The following is a 14,515-nucleotide window of genomic DNA, read 5'->3' as shown; positions in this document are numbered from 1 at the left end:
TCAGGATGGTCTCGATCTCCTGACCTCGTGATCCACCCGTCTCGGCCTCCCAAAGTGCTGGGATTACAGGCTTGAGCCACCGCGCCCGGCCAGCACCAGGCTTTTTCAACCAGTCCTTGTGCGATTGTTGCCCAGTGACTGAAACTGACATGGAGAAAGAGGATGGAACTAGTATAGGCTGGAACCATATAACGTGCCAGGCCCTGGGGAGATGGAGGCGGCAAAGAGACAAGCCTCAGCCTCTAGGGTAAGTGGACTGTGGAGTCCTAGCACCACCGAGTATTAGCTGGGGTACCAAACCTCTCCGAGTCTCAATATTCTCATCTGTAGAAGGAAGCAATATTTGAACTTCATAGGTTTGCTGTGAAGATGAAACGAGCTTGTATAAGTGTGCTCAGCAGAGTGGCCGGCACCTGGTGGACTCCTGTATTGAACTGTTGAAGAATGAATGGAATTTGGGGGTGATGGTTGCCCAACACTGTGGCTGCTTTAAATACTAGTGAGTTGTACATTTGGAAATGGTTAAAATGGAGGCCAGGTGCAGTGGCTCACGCCTGTTATCCTAGCATTTTGGGAGGCCGAGGGGAGCAGATTGCTTAAGCTCAGGAATTTGGGACCACCCTGGGTAACATGGTGAAACCCTGACTCTACTAAAATACAAAAAATTAGCTGGGTGTGGTGGGGCGCACCTGTAGTCCCTGCTACTTGGGAGGCTGAGGCACCAGAATCGCTTGAGCCCCGGGGGTGGAGGTCGCAGTGAGCCAAGATCACGCCACTGCACTCCAGCTTGGGATACAGGGTGAGACTGTCTCAAAAAAAAAAAAAAAAAAAAAAAGGTAAAATAGTGAATTTTCTGTACAGTGAATTTTACCATAATAATAAATAAAGAATAAATGGAGGTTTTTCCAGGCAAAAAGGTGGATGGGAAGGGTTGGCGATAGCATTTTAGGCATAGAACTGGTTTCTGAGTTATTGATGAAATGCCGTCCAGGACAGAGTCTGCAGCAGAGCTTGTAGGCTTTGCTAGAGACTGCTCTCTAGGCCAGGGTGGCCTTCAACTGGCATCACCATCTCAGTCACGTTTCACTTTATTTCACACCAAGATCACCTGAAAGATTTTTGTCGAACACTTTGCTAAAATCAAGACCCAAGTGAAGTCAGCTAGAGGGAGATGGAAGAAGATTGATTCAAGTTAGAGATGGAGCCCCACCAAACCAGCAGAGTGGGTGTCAACCTATTTTGCACAATGTAATTACCTGGAGGAGACTTAAAAGAAACTCATGTGAGATTGCACCCTGGGCGCGGTGCATACCCTGAGGACTTCACGTTAAGCTTCTCGGGTGAGTCTAACGCAGCCTAACGCAGGACCCATGTAAGCGGGTGGGCTCATGTTCTTTCTAAGGCGTGTCTCATTCTCTAACTGGCCCAGCTCCACCTCAAGCACCCAAAGCCAACGTCTACAAGCCGCTGACCTCTCAAGGGGCCGAGTTTTCTTTTTAGAGGGGGCTATTTGCAGGAGAACAGAATGTGAATAAGGCCAGAGATAGCACAAACTTGTCAAAAAGGCAGATATTTCAACTGGTTTATTGTATCTTTACAATAATAAAAATAAATTAGTCACACACAAAAATAGTCATTTTTGCTGAAGAGAAAACAGACCACATTTGCTCACATAATTTGCCTTCTGCCCTTTACCTGCTTACATAATAACTTAACACTCCAGAGGGGACACGGAGGCGATGGAATATTGAGTGGGTTCCTTGCTCCTGGCTGTGCAGTTCACAGGCCAACCACAGGCCTTGGCCCCAGCATCCCCAGCAGGGGCAGTGGAGGTGTCAGGGCAGTAAATGCCATCACTTCCTTCTCAGCCCCTCCCTGTCCCCGCCAGCCACCTGCCTCATCCACAGCTCTAACCAAGCCTGCCGAGCAACTGATGCTGCCAGTCTAACAACGGGGGCAAAGCAAAGAGAAAGGGATAACAGACACCCTCCCATTTCCTTCTCCAAATGTCTGTGGATGGGGGGGAAGGCAGATTAGATGAGGAAATATAATATTTAAGATGAAAAAGTAGCAATCAGGTTCAGGTACAATGCTACCTGAATGAGTCGAAAAGCAGAGTAATTTATATTTGGCCTTAAACCTCAGGCAGCTGGACTGATTAGCATACTAAACAATTGTAACTATGGACTGAGAAAAAGACATCATCGTACAGCAACATTCCAGGAGGCTGGGTTAGTATGATCAAATGCTTTCACACAAATGTGGATTGCATATGTAAATAAATACCTATCAGGTGCCTTTAAAATTAACACATTCTAAATAATAGAACTATTTTGGTGTAGTGACTCATTCTGCAGATAGAGTTCAGAATACATATTTCCTATAAACATCTTGTATTTACAGAGAACAAAATAATAAGTTATAACAAAGTATATCCTTCTGTCAACTGAGTCGTGGGGAAGGGATCAAGGCAGGGGGTGTCAGTTTGTGTAGCAGGTGGCTTCCGTCTCGCAAGAGAGAGGACTGAGAAAGTTGACTGGACGTTTTCACCCTTTTGTGGTCACTTATCCTCAGCATGATGGACACCCCCCATCATTATCTGCTGAAACAAACAGGAATGGGGGTAGCTCAGGGTGGAGGGAGTTACTTTGCCCCTGCGAAGGTGCAGGAACCCAAGGCGAGCTGAGAAAGAGTGATGGTATCTATAGGGTCCTAGGCAACCCATGGCTCTGCTTCCACCACGGTGAGTGACCCTGGGCAGGCAGCCCCCAGTCCTGTTGCTCAGCTACTCCTCGATGCAGATGGCGGCTCTGACCAACTTGCCAGTGTTTCTCTGAGACATGAGGCCACATTCAGCTCAGGATTTCAGTCCCACAGTGGGCTCCCCATGGCTGACAGGGTGGCAAAAGTCAGAAATGGAAAGTGCATAGCTGTGTACTTGCCTTCCCCCACCAAACAAACCACCTAAAGCTCTTCTACTTATAGACTCCCCTAAGCCCCGCGTGGGGATGGCCTTGGGCATCACGTTGCCCAGCCAGATGCTTGAATCCCCTCTCCAGCATCCCTGGCAAACGGCCTCTGCTGCCACCTTCAATGATGGGTGGGTCACCACCTACCAGAGTCCCTCTATCTCTGGAAGGCTCCAACTTGTGAGAAGCTGGGTCTCTGCAGGAGCTAAACTGTGCCTCCCTGTAGCTTCTCGGTCCTAGTCCTAGGAGAGCTCTCCTTGTGCCCTAGTCCCTTCTCCAGCCTGAAGGTTCTCATGAAGTCCTTCCTGCTGTTTCTGAGAGTCTGCACCCTTCATCGGGATGGGGCATTGATAAACTGATGTTATAGATGATCGGTTTTCTTCTTAAACTATGGTTCCAGCAAATGCAAACAAAATGTGATGTGATCCTGACCAGTTTTCTCCTCACGCGGCCTGCATGTCTGTGGGGTTTGTTTTTGCATGGTTCCATCCCACTTTCTTGACTCACACTGAGCTTAGTCAACAGAAATTCTTGCCTCTCTCCCACCTTGTATTTATAGTTTTTCGTTTTAGTCAAAATATAGGATTTTATGTGGATTCCTGGTGAATTTTTAACATCCAGGTTTTATTCTAGTCTCCCTGATCTTTTTGGATCCAGCACGTGTCACCCAAGCCATTAGCTCTTCAACTTCATGTCATCCATACATTTTGTGAGGAAGGCATCAATATTTTCCCATCTAAACCATATTAAAATGTTTTATAATATGGCAAGGATCAAATACTAGTCTCCACCCACAAGACTGATATAGATTATCGAGCCTGTTTTAAGGGAAGTCATGTTTCTTTTTACCACTTATATTTATGTCTTCCTCTTCATTAGAAAATTGATATTCCAACCTAAAGTGGCTATCTGAATGAAAAACACCCCACAACATTGGTTTAGAAAGGTCCTGGTAATATCTGGATTTCTTTGCCACAAAACTTGATGAAAATACATCAAGCTTGTGTCTTCTCTTTTCTGTCCCTTTGTAAGGCCATTCTTTTTAAAACAAAAAGAGTGTTGAATGCTAAATACTTTGAGAATAAGTAGATGACACATACTCAAGAAAATAAAGGAAAAACCCTCCAAGAACTCTGGGCTGGAGAGGTAAGGTAAACGGACAGGTGGGCACAGTGCTGAGACGCCTTGTCGTGTTCTAGCTCCCTGGAGGCGGGGACAGGCTGCCTTGCTCTCCCTGGGGTCCCCAACAGCTCGCAGGCCGCGGGCACAGAGCATGTCTTCACAGAACTGAACTGACTCCCTCTAGGGGCTGGCTTTACATGGCTTTTTTTTTTTTTGGTGTTTTTTGTTTGTTTGTTTGTTTGATTGTAGTATTTCTTAGGCCATCCCTTTTCTACGGAGAGAACCGCAAGTCATTGTGAGGGTGGAAAGAATCTATTGTACTAAATGTCCTTTGCCTAGGCTGCAAGAGGCACAATTTCCTTTTTCAACAGGTGAAAGTAAAATAGCAAACTGTTTTTGTTTGGACTTTGTTGACTTTTGTGAGGAAACCATATAACAGCTTTAATTTATCTAATTTTAAAATTCAGAGCAGGAAAGGAGGCAATCCAGTACACAGGCCAAAAAAAAAAAAAAAAAAAAACCCAGTATCGAGATGTAAATTTCAATTCCGCATTACAGCCAGTTAAAGGAACATGGGAAGATCAAGAAGGAGATGGCAGTGACAGAAGAAAGGAGAAGGGGAAATAATGAGTGCCAAGAAAGCAGAAAGAGATATATTTGGAGGGAGATGGCCACCGAAATCTGGGCTTTTCTTAGATCCTCTCCAAGGAAAGTTATCACTGGAAATACCCAAGGCCCTGATTGTATGCATTGTGCTAGGGAGAAAGACATTCAGATGCTGAAATAAAAAACTAGGAAATTAGTAAAAATGGGATCTCTAAGACAAATAAGTTGATCAAACTATAATAATAATAAACTTCTAATAATCTATAACCTCTCCAGAGATGAACTCCAAGAATAGCTCAATGGTTTGTTGAAAAGAAAAAAAAAAAAGAGACCCCTGGTTTATGCACTTTCTCCCCCAGGGAGACATGGGGTTGATATATTGACTTCTCTTCAATCACACAGTTGGCAGGCTGGCCATTCTCATGGAGGGTCATTCTCCTTTTAAAGAATGGTTAGGTAACCCTCAGCAGCCATAGGGCACTTTTGACATAAAGAGAAAGCCATCACTGACCCAGCTCAGCCATGAGAATTCCTGAGTTGGAAGAACCAGGGTGTTCGCCTCCCACTCAACAGAGAATTCCCTTGAAGGACAGAGAGCTCCCTCACGTGTCGTGGCCCTTGCCTCTGTTGGGCAGCTTTGATGGCTAAAAGGTGTTCCTTTAACTTGAGCTAAAACAGCCTTTCTCTCTTCCACTCATTCATCTTACCCTGCCCTCCAGCAGGAAAAGAAAACCTCTTCCAATGATTGGCTTGCTAGGCAAGATCTGAGAGCAGCTGCCTACAGAAACAACTCCCCTCGTGACAAGAAGCAAAACAAGTGGCGAGTGGAAAACAGCAGGCCCTGAACAGCACCAGTCAATATGCTTGGCCTCTCTCGTCTCTTTTCACTTTGTCAGTGTGGGAGCCTGGGCCTCTGCTAGGCTGCTTATCTGTAGGAGTTCCAAGAGAATCAGGAGAGATGGCGATGCTTTTGGGAAATGATGCCTGGGGCTCCCCAGAAGGGAAGCTGGGAAGCCACCCACAGGAAGGCCAAACAGAATGTCTGAAAGCCCCAGGTTAGTGGAAGCCTAATGAGTGTGTCAGGCCAGGTTGCCATACTGCTTCCAAAAGCTGCAAACCATCATCACAGTAGCAGATTTGCAGCTAAAAGAGCAAATGGGGGAAACAGTTTGCTAAGAATCCAGGCTTGCTTTAAAAGGGAAATATGCCCAGGACCGTAAGACAAATTTTCTGTGAGTTTACAATTTGTTTAGCTTTGCCATTTTTCTTAATGGGTAAAACCTACATATATTCCTCTTAACTGGTTTTCGGAGGGTCCACCTTTCAACATGCACTGCATCCTCCTTCTAGGCCTGCGGCCTCTGGGACTGGATAGTTGGGGGAAGTGAATTGGAAGAGATGGGGAGGGGCCCACAGCTCCTTGTCCCAGGCCAGACACATTAATGCAGATCTTGGTGCTCAAGTCTGGGGGTTGGGGGTATGGACTGTGAGTCATGGGGGAGGGGAGGAATTTGTGGCCACAGCGAGAAATTCATAAACAAGACCAGAAGGAGACTTTTTCTAATATAGCAGTGTTTTGGCTGGGACAGGTTGGCCGGACTCTCCGGGGGCATGGTGAAGAGCGTGGGGGAGGCAGCCGAGGCAGGGCACAGCCCAGGCCGCAGAGCTGTGTGCTTCAGAAGTTGGCTCTGCGGTGGGGAAGGCTCCACGGCCAGAAGGACCCTGGCCTTCGATTCCTTGGGAGGAATGGCACTTGGCATGGAGTCAGAATTTCAGGCAATCACCTGCCTCCCCTAATGGCTTTCTTGTTTCATGGACAGTTTAACAAAGCCTGAAGAGTCCTGTAACTAGGATCTGTAACTTTGGGGGGAAGGGCACGTAGGAACAGACATCCAAAACAACTGAGTGCTGGGATAAAGGCTTGACCAGAAAGATTTCAGGGGCCTGGGCTTTGTTTGCATTCTGGGAAACTTCTCAGTCTCTTGGTCAGAAATGAAGCCGCATCCTTCACATCTAAGGACAGGCCCCAGGCTGGTTCTTGGTAGATGACTGGGGCAGGGACTCAGCTCTTCCACTGGATGGGTGAATATACCTGGCAGGTCAGTTACCTAAGCTGAGCCTCAGTTTCCCGGTTAGTAAAATGGGGATAATGAGTCACCCCCTGCCTCTCATTCTGGGATGTTGTGAGCTGCTAAGGAGCTAGTATCTGTGAATACACCTGTTAAATAAAGCACAATATTCATGTGAGATATTTGTGTCATACGGCAGGAAAACAGTCTAATGTCTTTGGGAATGAAAACAGGCACAGCTGGGCTGAGGTCACAGAGGGATGCACGCGTGTCAGCAAGGCTTAGTAGGGCGCTGGGCTGGGGGCACTGCCTCCTTGGACACTCCAGGGCGCTAAGTTTAGAAAGGCCAGTAGCACCAGGGACGGGGCAGCGCTCAGTCAGTGGCCCATCTGCTGACTTGAAGGTGCCAGATGGGAGCAGGGCTGAGAGCTCCATGTACTTCCCACTGCTTGGCTTTCCAAGGGCACCATTAACAGGTGCCAGGTCCAAGGAGGGGAATATTAGTACATGGTGATGCTTAGAGGACTAACTGTGGCTTTCAAACATTCTGTGTACAAAGCCCCTGGGTACCACGGGGTGCATTCACCGGAGGCAGGGGTGGTGACTAAGTTGGTTGGCAGTGCCTGGGCCAGGCAGCCCGTGGTGGAGCAGCAGTCAGCCAGGCGCACTGCTGAAGCCCCCGGGGAAGGCAGTGATGCTGCCCTGCTGATGGGGGTGCAGAGGTGTTATCTGCTCCCCAGGAAGCCCGTCTGCCTGTTGGCCACACGGGTGCAGGAGGCACAGCAGGCGGTCTTGTAGTAGTTGTAAACACAGAGTCTTGCCTGGACCACCACATTGCAGTTGTAGTACTTGTCCTTGCAGTTTTCGTCTGTAGCGGAAGAGAACAAACAGAAGACTCCCTGAGCACAAGAGGCAGCCTGGACCAGTGGGGAGAGAAAGGGCGGTGACTGTGGCTTTAACCCCTGCGCTGCTGTTTATTACCTATGTGGGGTGTGAATGTGTGCCAAGGGCTCACAGGTTTTTCTCTTTCTTTTAAACATTATAAGAGAAATAGGTGTAGAGAATAAGTTACTCATCTGTGTCCTCACTTCTCTCTGATGACTTCCTCCTTCCTCCTCATCGCTCCAGAGGTAATCAGAAGTCCCACATTTGGCGTTTCTTATCCCCAAACATTTCTTTACACTTAGACTCTATATGATGGAATCCCTCACCACTCTGTGACATTTAAACATAAAAAAGATACATATTATATAAACTCCTCGGCAACTTGCTCATCGTTGAATTTGTGCGATTCATTCATATTTAATGAATGCTATAAATATTTTCATTATTGAATTTTCTTGTATATATAATTCACAATTTAATCATTTTCTATTGATGGACATTTAAGTTGGATATTAATCCAACTTTTTTTTCCTAGTGCAAACAATACTTCTAAGTAGTTTTTTTTTTTTTTTTTTTTTGAGACGGAGTCTCGCTCTGTCTCCCAGGCTGGAGTGCAGCGGCTGGATCTCAGCTCACTGCAAGCTCCGCCTCCCGGGTTTAAGCCATTCTCCTGCCTCAGCCTCCCCAGTAGCTGGGACTACAGGCGCCCGCCACCTCGCCCGGCTAGTTTTTTGTATTTTTTAGTAGAGACGGGGTTTCACCCTGTTAGCCAAGATGGTCTCGATCTCCTGACCTCGTGATCCGCCCGTCTCGGCCTCCCAAAGTGCTGGGATTACAGGCTTGAGCCACCGCGCCCGGCCACTTTTAAGTAGTTTTGTTACATTCTCTGCCTGGGCCTTGCTGGGTCATAAGGTATATCCAGCTTTGCTAGATACAATCAGTTTGCTCTCCAAAGTCGGTATAACTGTTTAAGTTCCTATGTTCCTGTCAGCGGAACAGAAGAATTCTCTTTTTACCATATGTTTTAGTTTTTGCTGAGCTAGTGAATGTGAAATGATTCCTATGTGAGGCTGAACATATCATGTACATTTGCCATTCAAGCTTCCATTTCTGTGAATTGCTTTTCTGATCTTTTGCTCATTTTCTGATTTAGCTAACTTTAAAAAGTGATTCACGAAAATTCTTTATATCTAATGGATCTGATCCCTTGTGAGTTACGTTATATGTGCTGCAAATATCTTCTTCAGCCTGCGACTTTTCTGATCACTTTGCTTCTGGTGTTCTTTGATAAACAGGGATTTTTAATTTTAATGTAATTGATATTATGTTTTCCTTTGTGGTTTGGAATTGTTGGTTTCACTTAAAAAACCCTTATGTATTCTGAAATAAAATATAAATTTCCCCATTCTCTTCTAAAAGTTTTAAATGTTCTTTTCACATTCATTTGACTAATCCGCCAGGAATTAGGGTTTGTGGTGTGTATGGTATGTGCAGGATGAGAGGAGGGAGTTCAGTTTGTTTTTTTCTTTGTGTATGGATACACAGTTGTCTCATGACCATTTATTGAATTGTTCATCTTTTCCCCACAGATTCATAATGTGACCTCCATCATATATCACGCATCCTTTATATGTTCATTTCTGGGCTCTCTATTCTGCTCTCCTGGATTTTTTTATCCATCCTTGTGCCAATATGCCTTGATATGTGGTAGGAAAAGTCCCTCAACATGGTTCATCAAAACAGCCTTGGCTCTTCTTGGTTCCTTGCTCTTGCTCTTCCATATAAAAATTTATTTTTTTATTTTATTTTATTTTGAGACGGAGTCTCACTCTATCACCCAGGCTGGAGTGCAGTGGCTCTATCTCGGCTCACTGCAACCTCTGCCTCTGGGTCCAAGCCTTTCTTCTGGCTCAGCCTCCCGAGTAGCTGGGATTACAGGTGCACGCTGCCACACTCGGCTAATTTTTTTTTTTGTATTTTTAGTAGAGACAGGGTTTCACCATGTTGGCCAGGCTGGTCTCCAACTCCAGCTCAAGTCATCCACCCGCCTCGGCCTCCCAAAGTGCTGGGATTACAGGCGTGAGCCACCGTATAAACTTTAGACACAGGTTGACAGATTTTTCTGTGAAAAACCTTGCCTAGATTTTGATTAATATTGCTTGAATTTACAGATTACTTTGGGAAAGAACTGACAATATACTTCTCAGCTGCTTGCTTTTTAAAATATTACTAATAAATATATTTAGATAATTTTTTTGTATCATAATATCTACCGTCTTCTTTTTTGGGGTGTATTTTGTCCTATGCGCTGGAACTTACTTAAATAAGTCATTTCCTTCTATTTATAGAAATGTAATTGCTTCGAATTTTTTTTTCTTTGAGACGGAGTTTTGCTCTTGTTGCCCAGGCTGGAGCACGGTGGTGCCATCTCGGCTCGTTGCTCATGAGGCAACCTCTGCCTGCCGGGTTTCAAGTGATTCTCCTGCCTCAGCCTCCTGAGTAGCTGGGACTATAGGCATGCGCCACCACACCCAGCTAATTTCATGTATTTTTAGTAGAGACGGGGTTTCACTGTGTTAGCCAGGCTGGTCTCAAGCTCCTGACCTCGTGATCTGCCCGCCTTGGCCTCCCAAAGTGCTGGGATTACAGGCGTGAACCACCACGCCCTGCGTGCTTCCAACTTTTATAAGTTACAAGAAATTGTACAGTTCATTCATTAATTCTACACAATTCATTAAGCACAATTCATTCTACACAATTTTTTTTTTTTTTTTTCAGACATGGGGTCTTTCTGTGTTGCTCAGGCAGAGGTGCTGGGACTGTTCCTGGGGCAACCACAGTTCGGGTTCCTGGGCTCAAGTGATCCTCCTGCCTCTGCATCCTGAGTAGGTGGCACACCCGGTGAGCCCTATTCTTTGTGTGTGTGTGTGTATTTGTAAATTTTTGACAGCATATTTTTAGTATATATTCCTAGAAGTGAAATTATTAAGTCAAAGGTAATGAGCGCATTGTATCTTCATAGATATTGACAAAATTCTCTCCAAAAAGATTACATCAAGTTACAAGTCGGCACTTGACTTGTTCCCCACAAGTTTATCAACACTGAACAATGTCTAATATTTTAAAAGTTTGCCAATTTTATGAAAAAACATGGACTCCCATTATTTTTAAAATTTGCATTTCTGATTACTAGTAGCTTGAGCATTTCTTCAGCCTCTTGTGGTAGATTTTTTTTTTTTGAGACAGGGTCTCACTCTGTCACCCAGGCTGGAGTGCAGTGGGTGCGATCATGGCTCACTGCAGCCTCGACTTACTGGGCTCAGGTGATTCTCCCACCTCAGCCTCCCAAGTAGCTGGGACTACAGGCATGCACCACCACACCTGGCTAATTTTTATAACTTTTGTAGAGAAGGATTTCACCATGTTGCCCAGGCTGGTCTCAAACTCCTGGCCCAAGTGATCCACCGGTTTCAGCCTCCCAAAGCGCTGGGACTACAGGTATGAGCCACTGCACCCGGCCTTGTGGTGGGTTTGTTCATTTCTTTTATCCTTTAAAAAACTGGACCATTTGTCTTTTTGAAAAATTGAGTGAGTTCTGTCTACACTGGGGATTTAATTTTCTGTCTACTTGAGTGACATTTATTTGATTTTAAGATGCTGTCAATTGTAGGATGATTTATTAATGTCACTCTGGGATAAGATGAAAGATTATATGCAGACTTCAAAAAGCTGACAACAGCACACATGTACCTGTGTACTCAGGTACTATTTTCTGCTTCAACATTGTCATCAAAATGTGCACCTGAGCCTTCTTTACCTTCAGAGCCTACACAGATTCTTGCTCTCAGCAGCCCTCCGGGATATGCCGGAGTGTGCGTCATAACTCTGGCTTGTGGCCTGGACATCTTTAGTAACTTTGGCGTTGACAGGTATAATTTTGAGGCACATCAAAGAATACCAAGGCTTTGTGTACATCTTCTGGTTTGTCAATCTCATAGTTTCCCTTTTTTCTCTAGTTGGATTTTATATAATTAGAAGCTAGACAATTCCCCCCGCTTGAAAAGACACCATAGACAAACATAGAAGACAAAAACAGTGGCAACACATTTTGTAGCATATTATATTAGTTAGAAGCCTTTGACAAAGTGAGGCAGCTAAGTGACAGTCCTTCAGAGTATATGATTTGCTTATGCCAATCATTCCTGGCTTTAAGAATTACACAATCAATTCCAAGGACCTGGTGATTTTGACTGTCTTTAGTTATATTATCTGGCCTGAGACAAACAGGAAACTTTATGTGTATAACTATTTTTTCTTCCTTTTTTTTTTCTTTTTTTTGAGACATGGTCTCACTCTGTCTCCTAGGCTGGAGTGCAGTGGTGCGATTGCACCTCACTGCAGCCTTGACCTCCTGGGCTCAAGTGATCCTCCTACCTCAGCTTCCCAATTAGCTGGGACCACGGGCGTGCACTACCATGCCCAGCTAATTTTTAAGCATTTTTTATCGAGATGCAGTCCCACTATGTTTCCCAGGTTGGTCTTGAAATCCTGGGCTTAAGCAATCCTCCCATCGTGGCCTCCCAAAATGCTGGGATTGTGAGTCATTGCATCCAGTCCAAGATACTTTCTTCTAGCATTTTTACAGACTGTTTTCTCTGTTAGAGTCTTTAATCCACTAGACATTTATATATCTTATATTTTTAAAGGGATCTTCAGTGTGGTCTCAATACAATGGAAGTCTCTCCTCTCCCCACTTACTTATCATTCCCCCTTCATCAAACTTAACTTCCCTTTATAAAGGAGTCTGTTTCAGAATTCTGCATTATAACATTGGTATATGGTATGCCTATATCATATATTAGGTTTGTGCAGCTTTGAAAATAATGGCAAAAACCACAATTACTTTTGCACCAACCTAATAGTTTTCGTTTCTGTAGCTTTATAATATATTCCAATATATGGCACATACAGCTCCCCTTGGGAACCTTCTTTTATCATCTTTATAGTATTGAGTGTTCCCATTTAGGAACATGTTAATGTTTCTATCTATTCACATTTCCCTTTATATTCGATAGCAAGGCTTTCTTAATTATTTATTTTTTCTATATAGATCTTATAAACTTGTTAATTTTCTTCTTATGGAATTTATGGCTTTTTGGTAGCTACTGGGAATGGTCATCCCTGTAACTTTAGTCATGAGTCACTGATGGGACAAGGAAGCTTTTGATTATAAAGCATCTATGCCATCATTGACACATCTTCCCTGGGATAGGAAGGATGTTAGGTCAGTATACTAAAACCTTCAATTTGGTCCACAGCAGGAGGAATCTACCCCATGAAAGCTTATTGATATATTAATACACTTCCTTTGATGTTATTATGAAGACAGAAAAGTAAATCTGTTCTTAGGAGACTGTGAAGAAGCCTACTGAAGGGGCTCGGTGAACCTCCATTCTGGAACCAGCCCTGACTACACCTCGGGGTGCATTCTCAGTAGATTTCAGGTGGGGCTTTAGGGCATCCAATATGCCTCTGGAGATGCATCTTCACCCACCTCACACTTGCTCTCTGCTCAATCTATGTGCAAGGTGCCTTCTTTGGTTTTCTGACTGTACTTGAACTCCCCTGCTGGGATGGGCACCTTCCTCGTGAACCGCAGCCCGTGAGAGGGCCTCACCTCCCTGACGCTCTCTGGTGCTTTCCTTCAGGGAACTGGCCCCTATTTCAAAGGTGCAGGTTGGGGTCTTCTGAATTACAAGACTGCTGTTCTTTGCAGGACTCTGAACATTGTGCAGCCTAGATCTTCCTGCTGTCACTCCCCCTCTTCGAGTCTGGTCACTGCATCTTTCTGGACTCAGCTTAAGCTACGCCCCTCTAAGAGATGGTTAGATCCTCCATCACTGTCTCTACCAATTCTTGGCCTCCTCCCCTTCCTCCTTTTTCTGCCAACTCCCTGCTAAGTTCCCAGAATCTCCCCACATGGTCCAGCCTACACTGGTTTGCACCTACAATTAAAAGTTGACATCTTACTACTTTGACCTTAAGGATGATAGAGCCAAATCTTTGAAGGCATTACCATTTTAATCAATCCACACTAACGTGTGTCTCTTGGTGGGTGGCTTAGACAGCCATTCATGCTATGAATGATCATCTTAAACTATGAAACTTATAATATCAAAAGCACCTTGACCCTCTGAACGCCACGACTGTGTGCAAGGTCACAGAAAGCCTAGAAGAGGCTTGTTATTGTCATACCAGAGAATTTGACAAGCTTAAAAACACAAACTTTTCCCCCACGACTGAAATCTCTACTTACCAACTTCAGGGACACAGTCCTGAGGGTTACAAGATTCTCTCTCCTCTGGTTTCAACTGAGGGTCACAGAGGTTACTTAGAGTCATGTCATCTGACAGACACCGCACTTCCCGGACCCGAAAGCCACCCTGGCAGCTCTTGGAACACTGCATGGAAACAAAGGGAAAAGGTCAGATTTTTGGGCAGACTAATAGTTCAGTACACTGGAGAAAGATGACACTGGAAAATCTCAAACATTTCCAGAAGGAGATAGAATATGAAAAGAAACTTCCATGTACTTATCAATCAGCTTCAACAATCAACAACTCATGCCAGGTGTGTCCCATCCATATCCCCCAGCCCTCCTGCTCCTCCCACTATTTTGAAGCAAATCTAGACATCTGATCACTCTTCCATATAATTCAGGCTGCAGCTCTAAAAGACAAGAACTCTTAACAATTACCACAATATCATTATTCTACCTAGAAATTACAATACTTTCTTATTCTCTTCAATATAGACTCACTGTTCCTACTTCCGCTTATCTTGTGAATCCTATAGATTTTTTTT

The 14,515-nt window shown here is 44.7% G+C and overlaps 1 protein-coding gene across 2 annotated transcripts in view; it reads right to left on the bottom strand.

Annotated features, from left to right (window-relative positions):
* Positions 1–1,568: 1,568 nt before the first annotated feature.
* The window catches only part of THSD4 (thrombospondin, type I, domain containing 4), a 704,860-nt gene continuing 691,913 nt past the window's right edge, over positions 1,569–14,515 (bottom strand). For both annotated transcript variants that reach the window (XM_011953812.1, XM_011953813.1), the window contains 2 exons: positions 13,968–14,112; positions 1,569–7,634 (listed from right to left, as the gene is read on the bottom strand). In XM_011953812.1, the coding sequence (XP_011809202.1) occupies positions 7,492–7,634; positions 13,968–14,112 (288 nt within the window). In that variant the 3' untranslated portion in view covers positions 1,569–7,491. The remainder of the gene's footprint in view (positions 7,635–13,967; positions 14,113–14,515) is intronic.

Source organism: Colobus angolensis, unplaced genomic scaffold, assembly GCF_000951035.1.
Source record: "Colobus angolensis palliatus isolate OR3802 unplaced genomic scaffold, Cang.pa_1.0 Scaffold372, whole genome shotgun sequence".
In the NCBI taxonomy this organism is placed as follows: Eukaryota; Metazoa; Chordata; class Mammalia; order Primates; family Cercopithecidae; genus Colobus; species Colobus angolensis.
The sequence above is the reverse complement of the archived record's forward strand: the minus strand, read 5'-3'. Positions and strand labels throughout refer to the sequence as shown.